A 14,040-nucleotide genomic window follows, 5' to 3' on the forward strand; every position below is an offset into this window, starting at 1 on the left:
GTGGTGTCAGGGCTATATTGTTCAGGTTAGCACCCATGGATTAAAGAGGAGAAATGATTAGGCGATAGAATTGGCCAAACTGTTAAGTAGTCTGTTTTACATTCCTTGCCTTAGATTACATTGCAGAAATTTCTGATGGAGCAAAGTAACAGTACTAATCACTGCCTCAGCACAGGGCAATAGATTAGAGGGGAAGACAGAAAATTAAAGAGACCTAAACTTATTTTCATTTTGCAGGTTGGATTCGACATGACCAAAGAAGCAGCAAGGAAATGTTTTCAGGAAGCTGGTCTCGGGCCTAACGATGTAGATGTCATTGAGCTTCATGACTGCTTCTCAGCTAATGAACTCATTACTTATGAAGCTCTTGGACTTTGTCCTGAAGGTAATTGTTGCATTCAGTTAATTATGAAGCATTTTACCCAAAATGTCAGACTTCTCCATCTCCTGATGCTGCCTGGCTTGCTGTACTCTTCCAGCTTCCTGCTTATCTACTTTGGATTCCAGCATCTGCAGTTTTTTTGTCTGTTCAGTTAGTTATTTCCTTGCATTGTAAATTAACTTGAAATGGTTCCATTACTGATTTATTCCTCCCACAAACCATTGTGTTCTAAAGAAAAGGAATTGTTCACTAAATAAATGGTGATTGGAGGTTCATTAAATAATATAATGTCTATTTACAGGAATATTATAACATCCGCTTGTGCGTAACAGATATTAATGTTATTTGAGCAGTTTTTTTTCTTTTCTTGCATATTTTCTTGATGTGTCTTGATTGATGTAACCTTGTAACCACTCTTGTTACACCAGAAGGGTATTTTACTTAGAACTGGCGAAATCAGAGTTTGGATTCAAACATTTATATAATGAAGAAGTCAGTCTACCAATAGCAATACTGAGTGGGATCAGTATTATCATCTAGGCAAACATTAAAAAGGTAAACAGTTTGTTACTTGAAAGGGAAAAATATTCCAGGTTGTATGGAGGAGACAAAAGAATGGCACAAAATGAAAGGCTAATTTGGAGAGCCAGCAGTTATTCCTTAGAATCAAACCTTCCCTTTGCATGTGGTGTGAAGAACCTGCCACTTTATTGATTTTTACAGATTCTATAATCTCTTCATGAAGTATCTTTAAATTTTATCCCAACCCCCCCCCCCCCCCCAAAGATTATTGACTTAAATAAAAGTGGAAGTTGCTGGAAAAGCTAAGCGGGTCTGGCAACATCTGAGAAGAGAAATCAGAATTAACATTTCTGAGGAAGAGTCATAGAGATGTACAGTATGGAAACAGACCCTTCGGTCCAACCTGTCCATGCCGACCAGATATCCCAACCCAATCTAGTCCCAGACCCAAAATATTAACTCTGATTTCTCTTCACAGATGCTGCCAGAGCTGCTGAACTTTTCCAGCAACTTCTGTTTTGTTTCTGATTTACAGAATCTGCAGTTCTTTCAGGTTTTAATATTGATTCAAAAAGAACAAGCTCATGATTCACTTTTTTAGCCATACTTTGACAAGTGTTCCTGGGAGACAGTTGACAGCTTTACATTAGCCTGGCATTTCTTATAGCGGCACGGTGGCACAGTGGTTAGCACTGCTGCCTCGCAGCGCCAGAGACCCGGGTTCAATTCCCGTCTCAGGCGACTGACTGTGTGGAGTTTGCACGTTCTCCCCGTGTCTGCGTGGGTTTCCTCCGGGTGCTCCGGTTTCCTCCCACAGTCCAAAGATGTGCAGGTCAGGTGAATTGGCCATGCTAAATTGCCCGTAGTGTTAGGTAAGGGGTAAATGTAGGGGTATGGGTGGGTTACGCTTCGGCGGGTCGGTGTGGACTTGTTGGGCCGAAGGGCCTGTTTCCACACTGTAAAGTAATCTAATCTAATCTAATCTAAAATCTGGTTCTATTTGCCTTTTTTTTTAACTAATATTTCCTGATATTATGTTAATATGTACCCATTTACAGTGTGTTTGAAACTGTCTTAAAGGAATTTTACACATCTCGTGAAGACCTTCAAGTATAATTGCCATTCAACCCATTAATCTAAGTTGGTTCAAATTCTGTTTTATCTGTGCGCTAACCAGTTTTGCCATTCACCCTTCTGTTGAAAATCAGTAAATACTCTTCATTTATATAATTTTCCATTTGTAGTTTCTCTGACTCCTGACTGGATAATTTACACCACATTATATCAAATTGAACCACACAGAATAGAAGTATCCTGGTTTGATTCTGTGTTAGGAGAAAGTGAGGACTGCAGATGCTGGAGATCAGAGCTGAAAATGTGTTGATGCCGCCTGACCTGCTGCGCTTTTCCAGCAACACATTTTCAGCCTTGATTCTGTGTTAGCCAATCTCATTATGGTGAAGCTGTAATAATTTGCTCTTGTCTCCTCGGCCAAAGAGGTAGAAGGCCAACTTGAGTTTGCATTCCTGATTGTTGATGTACAACTTGAATTAGGAGAAGGCATATTTGAAGATATAGAGAGCTGAATTCCTCGTGGCTAAGAAGGCAACAGCCTTAAAATTATGTGATAGCATTCAACTTGTGAGAAAGTCCTTTAAATTTAGTATCAGAGTGCCAATAACGTCAGGTAAAAACAAGGACTGCAGATGCTGGAAACCAGAGTCTAGATTAGAGTGGAGCTGGAAAAGCACAGCAGGTCAGGCAGCATCCGAGGAGCAGGAAAATCAACGTTTCGGGCAAAAGCCCTTCATCAGGAATAGAGGCAGGGTACCTGCAGAGTGGAGAGAGGCTCTGCAGGCATCCTGCCTCTATTCCTGATGAAGGGCTTTTGCCCGAAACGTCGATTTTCCTGCTCCTCGGATGCTGCCTGATCTGCTGTGCTTTTCCAGCACCACTCTAATCTAAACACTGATACATCAGTCAAAAGTGAATTACTATTTGTAGGAGACAAGAATAAGGGAAGAAATTTTAAATGGGTAATCAAAATTTTTTTCAGATTTTACTAAAATTGAATCTGTAAAAAGTTTGGTCGAGTCACTGAAATGAAATGTAAAAACAGAATATCTGAATTTTACATAATTATTCACCAGGTTTCTTTGACTCTGAAAATGTTTCCCACGTTATAAATTAACATATTAATGCCTTTTGCTGATTGATGTTTGTTCTCCTAGGTAAAGCTGCAGAGTTGATTGACAAAGGAGATAATACATATGGTGGAAAATGGGTCATAAATCCAAGTGGTGGACTGATATCAAAAGGACATCCACTAGGTGCTACAGGTATTCCTATGTTTATATTACACACATTGGCCTGCAATATTACTGCTGATTAAGAGTGACTAACCTGAACAATATGCAAGAAAGGAAGAAAGCAAGGACTGCAGATGATGGAGATCAGAGTTGAGAATGTGGTGCTGGAAAAGCGCAGCAGGTCAGGCAGCATCCGAGGAGCAGGAGAATCGACGTTTCAAGCATAACCCCTTCATCAGGAATGAGGCTTGTGAGCCGGGGGCACTGAGAGATAAATAGGAGGGGGTTGGGGTTGGGGGGAAAGTAGCTGAAAATGCAATAGGCAGATGAAGGTGATAGGTTGGAGAAGGGGGTGGAGCGGATAGATGGGAAAGGTGATTGGACAGTTCAGGAGGGCATTGTCGAGTTGGAGGCTTGGGACTGGGGTGATGTGGGGGGGGTAGCAAATGAAGAAACTGGTGAAGTATACATTAATCCTATCTAGTTGCAGGGTCCCAAGGCAGAATATGAGGTGTTCTTCCTCCAGGCATCAGGTGGTAATGCTTTGCCACTGGAGGAGGCCCAGGAATATATGTCCTTGATAGAGTGGGAGGGGTTTTTGAAGTATTCAGCCAGGGGCAGTGGGGTTGGTTGGTGCAGGTATCCCAGAGATGTTTTTTTGAAATGATCCGCAAGTAGGTGTCCTGTCTCCCTGAAATAGAGGAGACCACACCGGATGCAATGGATATAATAGATGACATTGATAGAGGTACAGGTAAATTTCTGTTGAATGTGGAAGGATCTTTTGGGGCCTTGGACAGAGGTGAGGTGAGTGATGTGGGCGCAGGTTTTACACTGCAGTGGCAGGGAAAGGTGCTAGGAGTGGAGTGTGGGCTGGTGGGGGGGCATGGACCTGATGAGAGAGTCGCAGAGAGAATGGTCTCTCTGGAACGCTGAAAGGGGTGGGGAGGGAAATATATCTCTGGTGATGGGGTCCATTTGTAAGTGGCAGAAGTGGAGGAGGATGACGCGATGTATGCGGAGTTTGGTGGGGTGCAAGGTGAAGACCGAGGCGGGGTTCTGTCCTTGTTGCGTTGGGAGGGGTGGGGTCCAAGGGCGGTGATGTGGGAAATGGAGGAGATGTGCTGGAGGGCATCGCCGACCACTTGGGAAGGGAAATTGTGTACTTGGAAGAAGGAGGCCATCTGGGACTTTCTAAGGTGGAATTGGTCATCCTGGGAACAGATGCAGTGGAGGCAGAAGAATTGGGAATAAGGGATAACATTTTTACAGGAGGCAGGGTGGGAGGAGGTGTAGTCTAGGTAGCTGTGAGAGTTGGTGGGCTTATAGTAGATGACTGTGGTTAGTCGGTCGCCAGAGATGGAGAGGTCCAGGAAGGTGAGGGAGGTGTCTGAGATAGTCCAGGTGAATTTGAGATCTGGGTGGAAGGTGTTGCTAAAGTTGATGAACTGTACAACCTCCTCGTGGGAGCATGAGATCGCACCGATGCAGTCATCAATATAGCAAAGGAACGATGTGACTGTGGAAGATGGATTGTTCCACATACCCGCCAAAGAGACAGGCATAGCTAGGTCCCATGCAGGTGCCCATGGCTACCCATTTGGTTTGGAGGATAGAAAGAAGTTGTTGAGGGTGAGGACAGTTCAGCAGGCAGATGAGGGTGTTGGTGGAAGGGTACTGGTTGGGACGGTATGAGAGGAAGAAGCGGAGGACTTGGAGGCCTTCGTTGTGGCAGATCGATGTGTACAGGGATGTCCATGGTGAAGCTGAGACGTTGGGGGCCGGGGAAATGAAAATCTTGGAGGAAGAGAAGGGTGCGGATGATGTCCCGAACATAGTTGGGGAGTTGCTGGACTAAGTGGGATAGGATGGTGTCAAGGTAGGCAGGGATGAGTTCAGTGGGACAGGCACAGGCTGAGGCAATGGGTTGACTGGGGACCTTCCACATCCAACAGAAATTTACTTGTATCTCTACCAGTGTCATCTACTGTATTTGTCGCACCCGACGTGGTCTCCTCAACATCGAGGAGACAGGACGGCTTCTTGCAGATCATTTCAGAGAACATTTCTGGGACACCAGCACCCACCAACCCCACTGGCTCATGGCTGAACACTTCAACTCCCCCTCCCACTCCATGAAGGACGTGCAGGTCCTGGGCCTCTTCCACCACCAAACCGTTACCACCTGATGCCTGGAGAAAGAACGCTTTATATTCTGCCTACAACCTCACAGGATAAATGTGGGTTTCAACAGTTTCCTCATTTCCCCACCTCCCCACATTATCCCAATCCCAAGCCTCCAACTCGACACTGCCCTCCTGACCTGTCCATCCCCTTTCCCATCTATTCACTCCACCCCTCTCTGACCTATCACCTTCTCCCTCACCTTCATCTATCTATCACTTTCTCAGCTACCTTCCTCCTAACCCCACCCCCCTCCCATTTATCTCTCAGCCCCCCGGCCCACAAGCTTCATTCCTGATGAAGAGTTAATGCCGGAAACGTCAATTCTCCTGCTCCTCAGATGCTGCCTGACCTGCTGTGCTTTTCCAGCACCACACTCTCGACGATATGCAAGAAAGACAGGAAATAGGACACACCAGTTCTATCCTTCCAGCCATTCTAATGTGAAGTGTAGAACGGAATATGTAGGAGCTTGGAAGCAGATCACGGCAGAGTAAATAAATTCCACATCCCAAATTGTTGTTTCAGCATACTACAGCCTAATAATACAATTCTGCAAGAAAATATTGCACACAAGTTACACTAATTAGTTCTCTCTTTATTGCACAGAATCATTTAATTCATAAAAGGACTACAATGTGCTAAGCTCCTTGCTACTATGAAGTATGTTCTATGTTTACATGAATAATTCTTTAGTATTAATAACTGCAACTGAGCAACTAAGTATGCAAGTAATGTAAAAATCATAGTTGTGACTTTAATTGACTCTGTAGACTTGTTCTGAAGATTATATAGCCTCATAAAGCAGAAGCAATAGGTTAAATGTGGAAATCCAGACTTTGCTGCCAGTGATTCTGCATTCTCCACAGGGTAGACTCTAATGAAGCTTTCCCAGGCTAAAATCAGATTGAAATCTCTGAATTAATAAGTTCTTGCACTACTAATCTCACTGATGTGGAGGTGTTGGTGTTGTACTGGGGTGAACAAAGTCAGAAGTCATATGACACCAGGTTACAGTCCAACAAGTTTATTTGAAATCACAAGCTTTCGGAGCACTGCTCCTTTGTCAGGTGAAATGGAGGGAAGCACATAGGAACAGAATTTATATGCAGAGAGACAATGGCAAGATAGTTCCAGGTAATTAAGTGTTCAAAAGAAATGAATGTCGATACTTCCTAAGCATGTTAAAGAAACCATCTCCTACAGACAAGCCCTGTGTACACACAGGATCTGCTCAGATGAGAAGGAAAGGAACACAACGGACACCTACAGATGCTGAAAGATGCCCTCATAAGAACGAGATACGATGCTCAACTCATGAATTGCCAGTACCGATGTGTCACGGTAAAAAGACACAATGACCTCCTCAGAAAACAGACACAGACACGACCAAAGGAATACTGTTTGTCGCCCAGTACTTCCCTGGAACAGAGAAACATGTTGAAGGCTGTGGAGAACATGTCATTGATGATGACGAGCATCTCACCAAGGCTATCCCTATGCCTCCACTTCTTGCCTTCAAACAGCAGCCTGACCTCTAACAGAGCATCGTTCCCAGCAAGCTACCAGCCTTCAGGAGAACATTGACCACAACGCTGCACAACCCTGCCATAGCAGCCTCTGCAAAACCTATCAGATCAGCGACATAGATACTACTACTAAATATGGGATCACCATCCACCCCTACATGGTACATACTCATGTGACTCTGCCAACATTGTCTACCTCATACACTGCAGGAAAGGATGCCCCAAGGCATGGTATATTGGTGAGACCACGCAGAGATATGACAACGGATGAATATACACTGCGCAACAATTGTTGGCAGGAGTGTTCCCTCCCAGTCGGGGAACACTTCCGCAGTCAAGGACATTCAGCCTCCAGTCTTCGGGTAAGCATCCCACAAGGTGGCCTTTGAAACACACAACAATGCTACAGAATTGCTGAGTAGAAACTGATAGCCAAGGTCGGTACCCGTGAGGATGGCCTCAACCGTGATCTTGGGTTTATGTCACGCTACATGTAACCCCACCATATTGATCTGTGTAAAATCTTCCTTACTGTTCTGTTTTGATACCATAATTTTGACAACTTGTTATGATCTCTCTAACTTAATTGGTTTGTACAGATTTCGATTACTTGTTACTTTGCTTAGATCCTCGTCGTGTGACTCTTATACCTATCATGTTATTCCAGACATTTGGTTTGTCTCTAGCACCATTTTATTTTTTATTTTTTTAAAAATTATCTTTCTGTCTTAATTAATTGGACTATAGGTCATCCCTTCACTTGCTATTCAGCTGCTGACCCTTTACTCACACCGTTTGACACTTTTGATCACCTGCAAAGACTTGTTGTTCAGCCTGTCGGCATCCCACTCACACCTATTTGTACTTAACTTTTGACACTCTTAATTACCTGGAACAATTTTGCCATTATCTCTCTGCATTTTAGTTCCATACCTGTGTGCTTCTATTCGCTCAGAAAGCTTGTGATTTCAAATAAACCTTTTGGACTATAACCTGGTGTCATATGATTTCTAACTTTGTTTCTTAAACAGTGAGAATAGCAATCTTCAAAAATTGTGCCATATTGAATGATGTTTAACTGGGCTTTTCATCCACTAATTCATAATTACTGCTCAGAAGTTTCATTGCCCCAGGAAATTAATTCTACATTTGTGGAATGTTGAATTTCTCTATTATTGTGATTAAGCATTTTAATTTTTATGATTTTAGAGATACTGATGTTGGAATGGGGTGTTTACAAAGTTAAAAATCATACAACACCAGGTTATAGTCCACAACCACCTGATGAAGGAGCGGCGCTCCGAAAGCTAGTGCTTCCAAATAGATCTGTTGGACTATAACCTGGTGTTGTGTGATTTTAACTTAACTTTTATATTTCATGCTATGTTATTGTGATATTTTATCCTTAACCTTCTTTGCACAGTCCAGTCAGTTATTTCATTCTCCATAAATGAAACTGAAGTGAAGGATATTATTCTACATCCTATTTGCTGTTGGTAAGAATTCTTCAATGTGATTCACTGCTTACCCAGTTTGAGAACAACATTGCCACTGGCAGATGACTGGTAATCCTATTGACTTGACAGCAGTTTTAAACCAGCATCAGTAAAGGGAAAAAGTCACTAGAACTTTGTGTGTAACTTACTTCGAGACTTTGCCAGTGATGGCAATATCTGGATCATTATCCATGTGTGTTCTGCACATTATATTTTTACAATAAGTTGATTGTAATCTATCATGAATGTTACTGACTACTGCATGTCATTGGCTGATGGAATGCAATGTGGCAACTGGTTGTGCACAGAAACATTGGAATTTCCATCACCACCAAGTTGCTCACCATCCTGACTTGGATGTGTATCGGCATTCCTTCATTTTCATTGACTTCATATTCTGGAATTGGCTATTCAACACCATTGTAGATGCATTGTCAACAGAAAGATAACAGTGATTTATGGAGAAGAGCCACCATTAATATCTCAGGGCAGTTAGAATGAGGAAAAATATGCACCTCTAAGTGTCTCGTAGTGAAACAGTAAGTGCCTGTTGAGTTATTTTTCTCTATAAAAAAAAATTGTTCTTGAGCCTTTTTCAAATTACTAAATTTTGCCACCAATTAACCATGCGCCATGATTGGTTGCACCTGTGACTTGGTTCATACAGCAACTGCTGACATGTGTACTGTTTCTTTCACCACTGATGTCACTGGTATGCACCAGTTGGTTAATGCCTGTCCTGGTTTGTGCCACTTGATCACCCACTCTCATTGCATGTCATGTCTGCTGCTGGGCTGCACCTTCACCATGCAGTGTTCCCATGTCTAGCTATCATCGGTTGCGATCTTTTCTAGTCTCTGGTCAGCTGAGCAAGCTTTTTGTAGAGTTCAGTTTTGGATTGTAGTTATTGTTAAATTGTTTTTCACACATGTGCACAAACTTGTCTCTTTCCCAGTAAATACTGTTCAGAAATGTTTGTCCTTTTCAGGAATTGATTGAGTAAGTGATCATGAAGCTGATGCACCATGTTGTATATTGATAGAAATATGCACATCTTTCCTCATAACATTGCTTCTTTTTATAAGCTGATAAACGGGTCGGTCAGTATTTAGTTGTGTGTGTGGATGGAATTTAAATCTTCGAGGAGAAAGTGAGGTCTGCAGACGCTGGAGATCCTGAAGAAGGGCATGTGCCCGAAACGTCGAATCTTCTGTTCCCTAGATGCTGCCTGACCTGCTGTGCTGTTCCAGCAATAAAGTTTCAGCTGAAATTTAAATCCCCTTACCTCCTGTTGAGGTCTTGTTACCTTCATGACTTCCTCTTGCTTAAGTCAAGTGCAGTGAAAGTCATGGTTGACATTCCCAATCCTATCCTTTTGAGGCACTTGTGGCCAATTAAGGATTCTTCCAGCAGCAGACAGGTAATGTCTATGCTACATGGCAAGATTGCCTGGTGCAGCCTGGTTGCTTCCTGCAGCCTTGGTGTTGGGAGACCATCCTGATGTCGTAGCTTGTACCTTACACAGAGCCCCTCCAGCAAAAAAGCCTGTCCTGCCTTAGGGCTCACAGCAGTCCTTACAATGACCATCACTCTCTGACACTACTGTAACTGAAAACCTTACAGTCCTCTGGATTTGAGCTTTTCACCTTTAATGGCCGCCAGAAATGATAGTTGTGATGTTGCTTCAAGCCAATGGATGGAGCCACTGCTGCAACCATTAAATTCAGCCTTTTCTTTGCTTAGAGTAAGTGCATCCTGATCGGGATAACTCCTTGTTTGAAACACTGACTGTGAATTGGTCTCTTGATGACACCAAGCCTTATATCAGTTCTTCCATCAAACAAAACTGCAGGTTGAGAGTTCAATAACACTCAAAATACCCCAATATTATTATAATCCAATAATTGTAAAGGAAGATTTAGTATCAAATATTACAGGGGTCACTTAAAAATATTATCTGTTCCAATCCATCTTCTATGGCATTAAGTTTGAGATAAATCAAAAAATAACATGTGAGTTTCTTTCTATTTTCTCTCCTTTCTCCCATCTTTTCCCTCACTAATTTTCATACTTTTTTGTTTTTTTAATTTCTTTTACTTATTTGTAACTTGTTTGTTGTGACTCCCCACTCCCTGCCTTCTCATTCTCCTTTGTATGCACAATTCCACATGTTCTCTCAATGGCCTTTTGAGTTTGGAGTTTTGCCTCCAATTCTGCTTGAAGTTACTCCATTTATGAAACTTTATGATGAAAATAACAATGGCCCTTTATTATGTGGTGTTTCATGTCAGGTTTTGTGAATAGTTGCACCGTAAATTGTCAGTTGCAAACTCAGTATTAGTTTTTAATGTTCTCATGTTACTTTTTTCACTAAAACATAAGAATAATGCACAAAACAAAAATAAAATGAGCTAAAAACAAAAGCCGTGTTGGAAACACTCAGCAGGTTAGGCAACATCTGTACAGAGAAGAGTTAAAGTTCCATGTTAAGGTAACTTTTTCTTTTGTTTCAATTGCAAGCCTCATCCTATCCCCTTCCCCGTATTTTGGTTTTGAATAAGCATGAAATAGTTGACAAACTATAACTCTTATTTTGTAGTATCATGGCTGATATAACTGTCTGTAGTTAATCTCCAAATGTACTCGATTTTTTTTGTTATATTCAGTCTAGTTATTTTTCCCTATTTTTATGAAGTTTACAGAGCAAGATACTGCAGTCCTCCACAAGAACCAACTGCAATCTTTTTATCCTCTGACCCAGTTGTAAATTGTTGATGTATTCTGTGCTGTATGTTTTGTATCCAGTGGGAATTACATTGGAACCTGCTAAACTCTTCTCATTCAACTCTTTTTTTTTTCTGGTTTAAAATCTTTCCAAGGGAAAATCTTTCGTCCCATCTGTTTGGGTTTCACTCAAAATCCAATTACACAAAGGCAAGAACTGCTACAAAGTTATCTACCTTTGCTTCCAACTGGTAGTCCTATTGATAGAAACAGCATTGTGAATCCTCATGAATAATCTATTGATTATGTAATCCCCTATTCCACACTTTGTTCAAATCAACTGTGTAAGGCCTGATAGCAGTATGGGTAGTGATACTGGTTACAGATAAAACAGTGCAGTTTAGTTGAGTCTCTTCTTTATGAATAAGATTACTATATTTATTTCCCTGTAAATATTTCCAATCTTGTGCATGAGTTGCCTGTACTGAAATTGTGAAGAGCCCTTTCGAGCAATCTAATAGAGAAACCTAAGCTCAACCTTGCCCTTTGGCCAATGCCCCATTAACCACTCAAATCTTTCTGGTTTTATTTCCATTGGAGTTTGCTGAATGATTCATACGGTCATGTTAGTATACAAAGTTAGGGAAAAGTAGGTCTTTCTCAGATCACTGCTGCGTTGGTAAAGCCATAATGGTATGGGCCATTACAGTGGGCTTTAGTTACTGTGACATGTGAGGGGATAAAAGCTGAGACTGGGTCCCTAGCCCTGATTATTCAGTAGTATCTGCTAGAAAGTAAATTTGTGTCAAATGAGGACAGCATCAGCTTCTGATATTATTGAAGAGATTGGCATGTACTGAGAAACTAGGTAAAAACAATGACTGCAGATGTTGGAAACCAGATTTCTGGATTATTGGGGCTGGAAGAGCACTGCAGTTCAGGCAGCATCCGAGGAGCTTCGAAATCGATGTTTCGGGCAAAAGCCCTTCATCAGGAATAAAGGCAGTGAGCCTGAAGCGTGGAGAGATAAGCTAGACTCTCCACGCTTCAGGCTCGCTGCCTTTATTCCTGATGAAGGGCTTTTGCCCGAAACGTCAATTTTGAAGCTCCTTGGATGCTGCCTGAACTGCTGTGCTCTTCCAGCACCACTGATCCAGAAAAATGTACTGAGAAACTGTCAGTGTCTGAAATATTCAAAGATTTGTCAGCACCTTTCGGACATGAACGAAAAAGTTGAGAGAGAGTTTTTACCCTACGCCTGAACTTCCTTGATCTTTTGTGGTGATTCCATAAAGCTTCTGGAGAAATCTTCTCCTCTTGTTAACAGACTTCACAATACAAAAGTGTATCTCAGGTCATTTTAATTGAATTTATTTAAATGTTGATAAGACTATATGTTACGTCTAAAATTTCAGATGTTGTAGATTCAAAGTCATATTTTAGGAGCATTTTGACATCCATAAAGTTGTATCTTTTATGGAATCAGAATATTTTGCTTTCAAAATTGAATATTTTCATGATCTAATTTTTTTTAAAAGTTCTGTGTATTATGTGCATAAATGGTGGTCTGAAGGCTTCAATCTTCATTTTTTAAATGCAAAGAGAAGCATGAAGAAGAGAAGTAGGGAGTTCCTGTAGTTTTACACAATTTTTATATTCCCTCACAAGACAGTGTGATTCTCAGGTCAGAATCTTAGCAATGAGGGCTAAGGTGAGATGTGTGGAAGAATGGGACAAGAAATCTGACGAGCAACGCATTGCATCTTTTATCCATCTGCCTGTTAATGTGGCAACCTGTTGCTAGATGGTGCTGAGCTGCCGATTAATGGTGATTATAGCTTCTGAACCATCTTATTAATGGCTCAATTTAACTCCTCAAAGAGGTAAACATGTGGCTTAAAGATTGGTGTGGGTTTGAATTCATGTGTTATTGGTGCTTATACAGGGGAAGATTGGAGCTGTTCTGATTGGATGGGCTCCACCTGAATCATGCTGTGACTAGATACATAGTGAATGTCATAACTGGGGCTGCAAATACGGCTTTAAGCTAAATAATGGGGGATGAGGGTTCAGTTGCATGGAAAATTATGGAAAAAGCTCAAGGGTGGAGAAGGTCTCAGTAGCAGTTATTAAAGTTTCTAGATCAAGCAAATGGCGAGTGTGGAAAAGTTTGGGATTCTAACTTCAGGGATAGCAGATAGGATGATTATGAAAAGGGGGGGCAGTCAACACAGGACTCTGAGAGATGTACTTAAAAGCACGGAGTACATGAAACAAGACAGATGAGCTTGTAGCACAAATTTAAAATGGCAAATACAATGTTGTGGCTATTCCTGAGACATGGCTGCAAGGGAATCAGAACAGAGAACAACATATCCAAGGATATACATTCTGTTGAAAGGACATGAAGGTGCACACAGGGGTCGAGGTTGCCTTGTTAAGAAGAAATTAAATTAAGTCAATTGCAAGAGGCAATATAGAATCGAAAGTTGTTGAATAGAGTAAAGGATCTACAAAGGGGAAAAAAATCCTGATGGGAGTTATGTACAGGCCTGCTAGCACAAGTAACGATGTGGGGAAGAAAATAAATTGGGAGAGAGAGAAAAGGCATGTTAGAAAGGCACTATTAAAACAATCATGGGCAATTTCAATATGCAGATGGACTGGGAAAATCCGGTTGGAGGCAGATCTCAAGTAAAGGAATGTATGTACCGTCTATGACGCGGTTGTTTTTTTGGAGCAGCTTACGGAGAGGGCTGACTAAGGAACAGGAAGTTCTGAATTTGGTGATGTGGAATGAGATGAAGGAATCCCCAAAGGGACAATGATCATAATATGACAGATTTCACACTGCAATTTGAGAGGGAGAAACTGGAATCAGAAGTTAGTGTTAC

At 41.7% G+C, this 14,040-nt stretch overlaps 1 protein-coding gene across 1 annotated transcript in view; it reads left to right on the forward strand.

Moving 5' to 3' along the window:
• scp2a (sterol carrier protein 2a) overlaps positions 1–14,040 on the forward strand; it is a 77,787-nt gene that overhangs the window by 25,980 nt on the left and 37,767 nt on the right. The window contains exons 10-11 of the mRNA XM_087990646.1: positions 238–385; positions 3,136–3,243. Coding sequence (XP_087846772.1) covers positions 238–385; positions 3,136–3,243 — 256 coding nt within the window. The remainder of the gene's footprint in view (positions 1–237; positions 386–3,135; positions 3,244–14,040) is intronic.

This window comes from Chiloscyllium plagiosum, unplaced genomic scaffold, assembly GCF_037043375.1.
Source record: "Chiloscyllium plagiosum isolate Xiang-an unplaced genomic scaffold, Cpla_swu_hap1 HiC_scaffold_9, whole genome shotgun sequence".
Lineage (NCBI taxonomy): Eukaryota > Metazoa > Chordata > Chondrichthyes > Orectolobiformes > Hemiscylliidae > Chiloscyllium > Chiloscyllium plagiosum.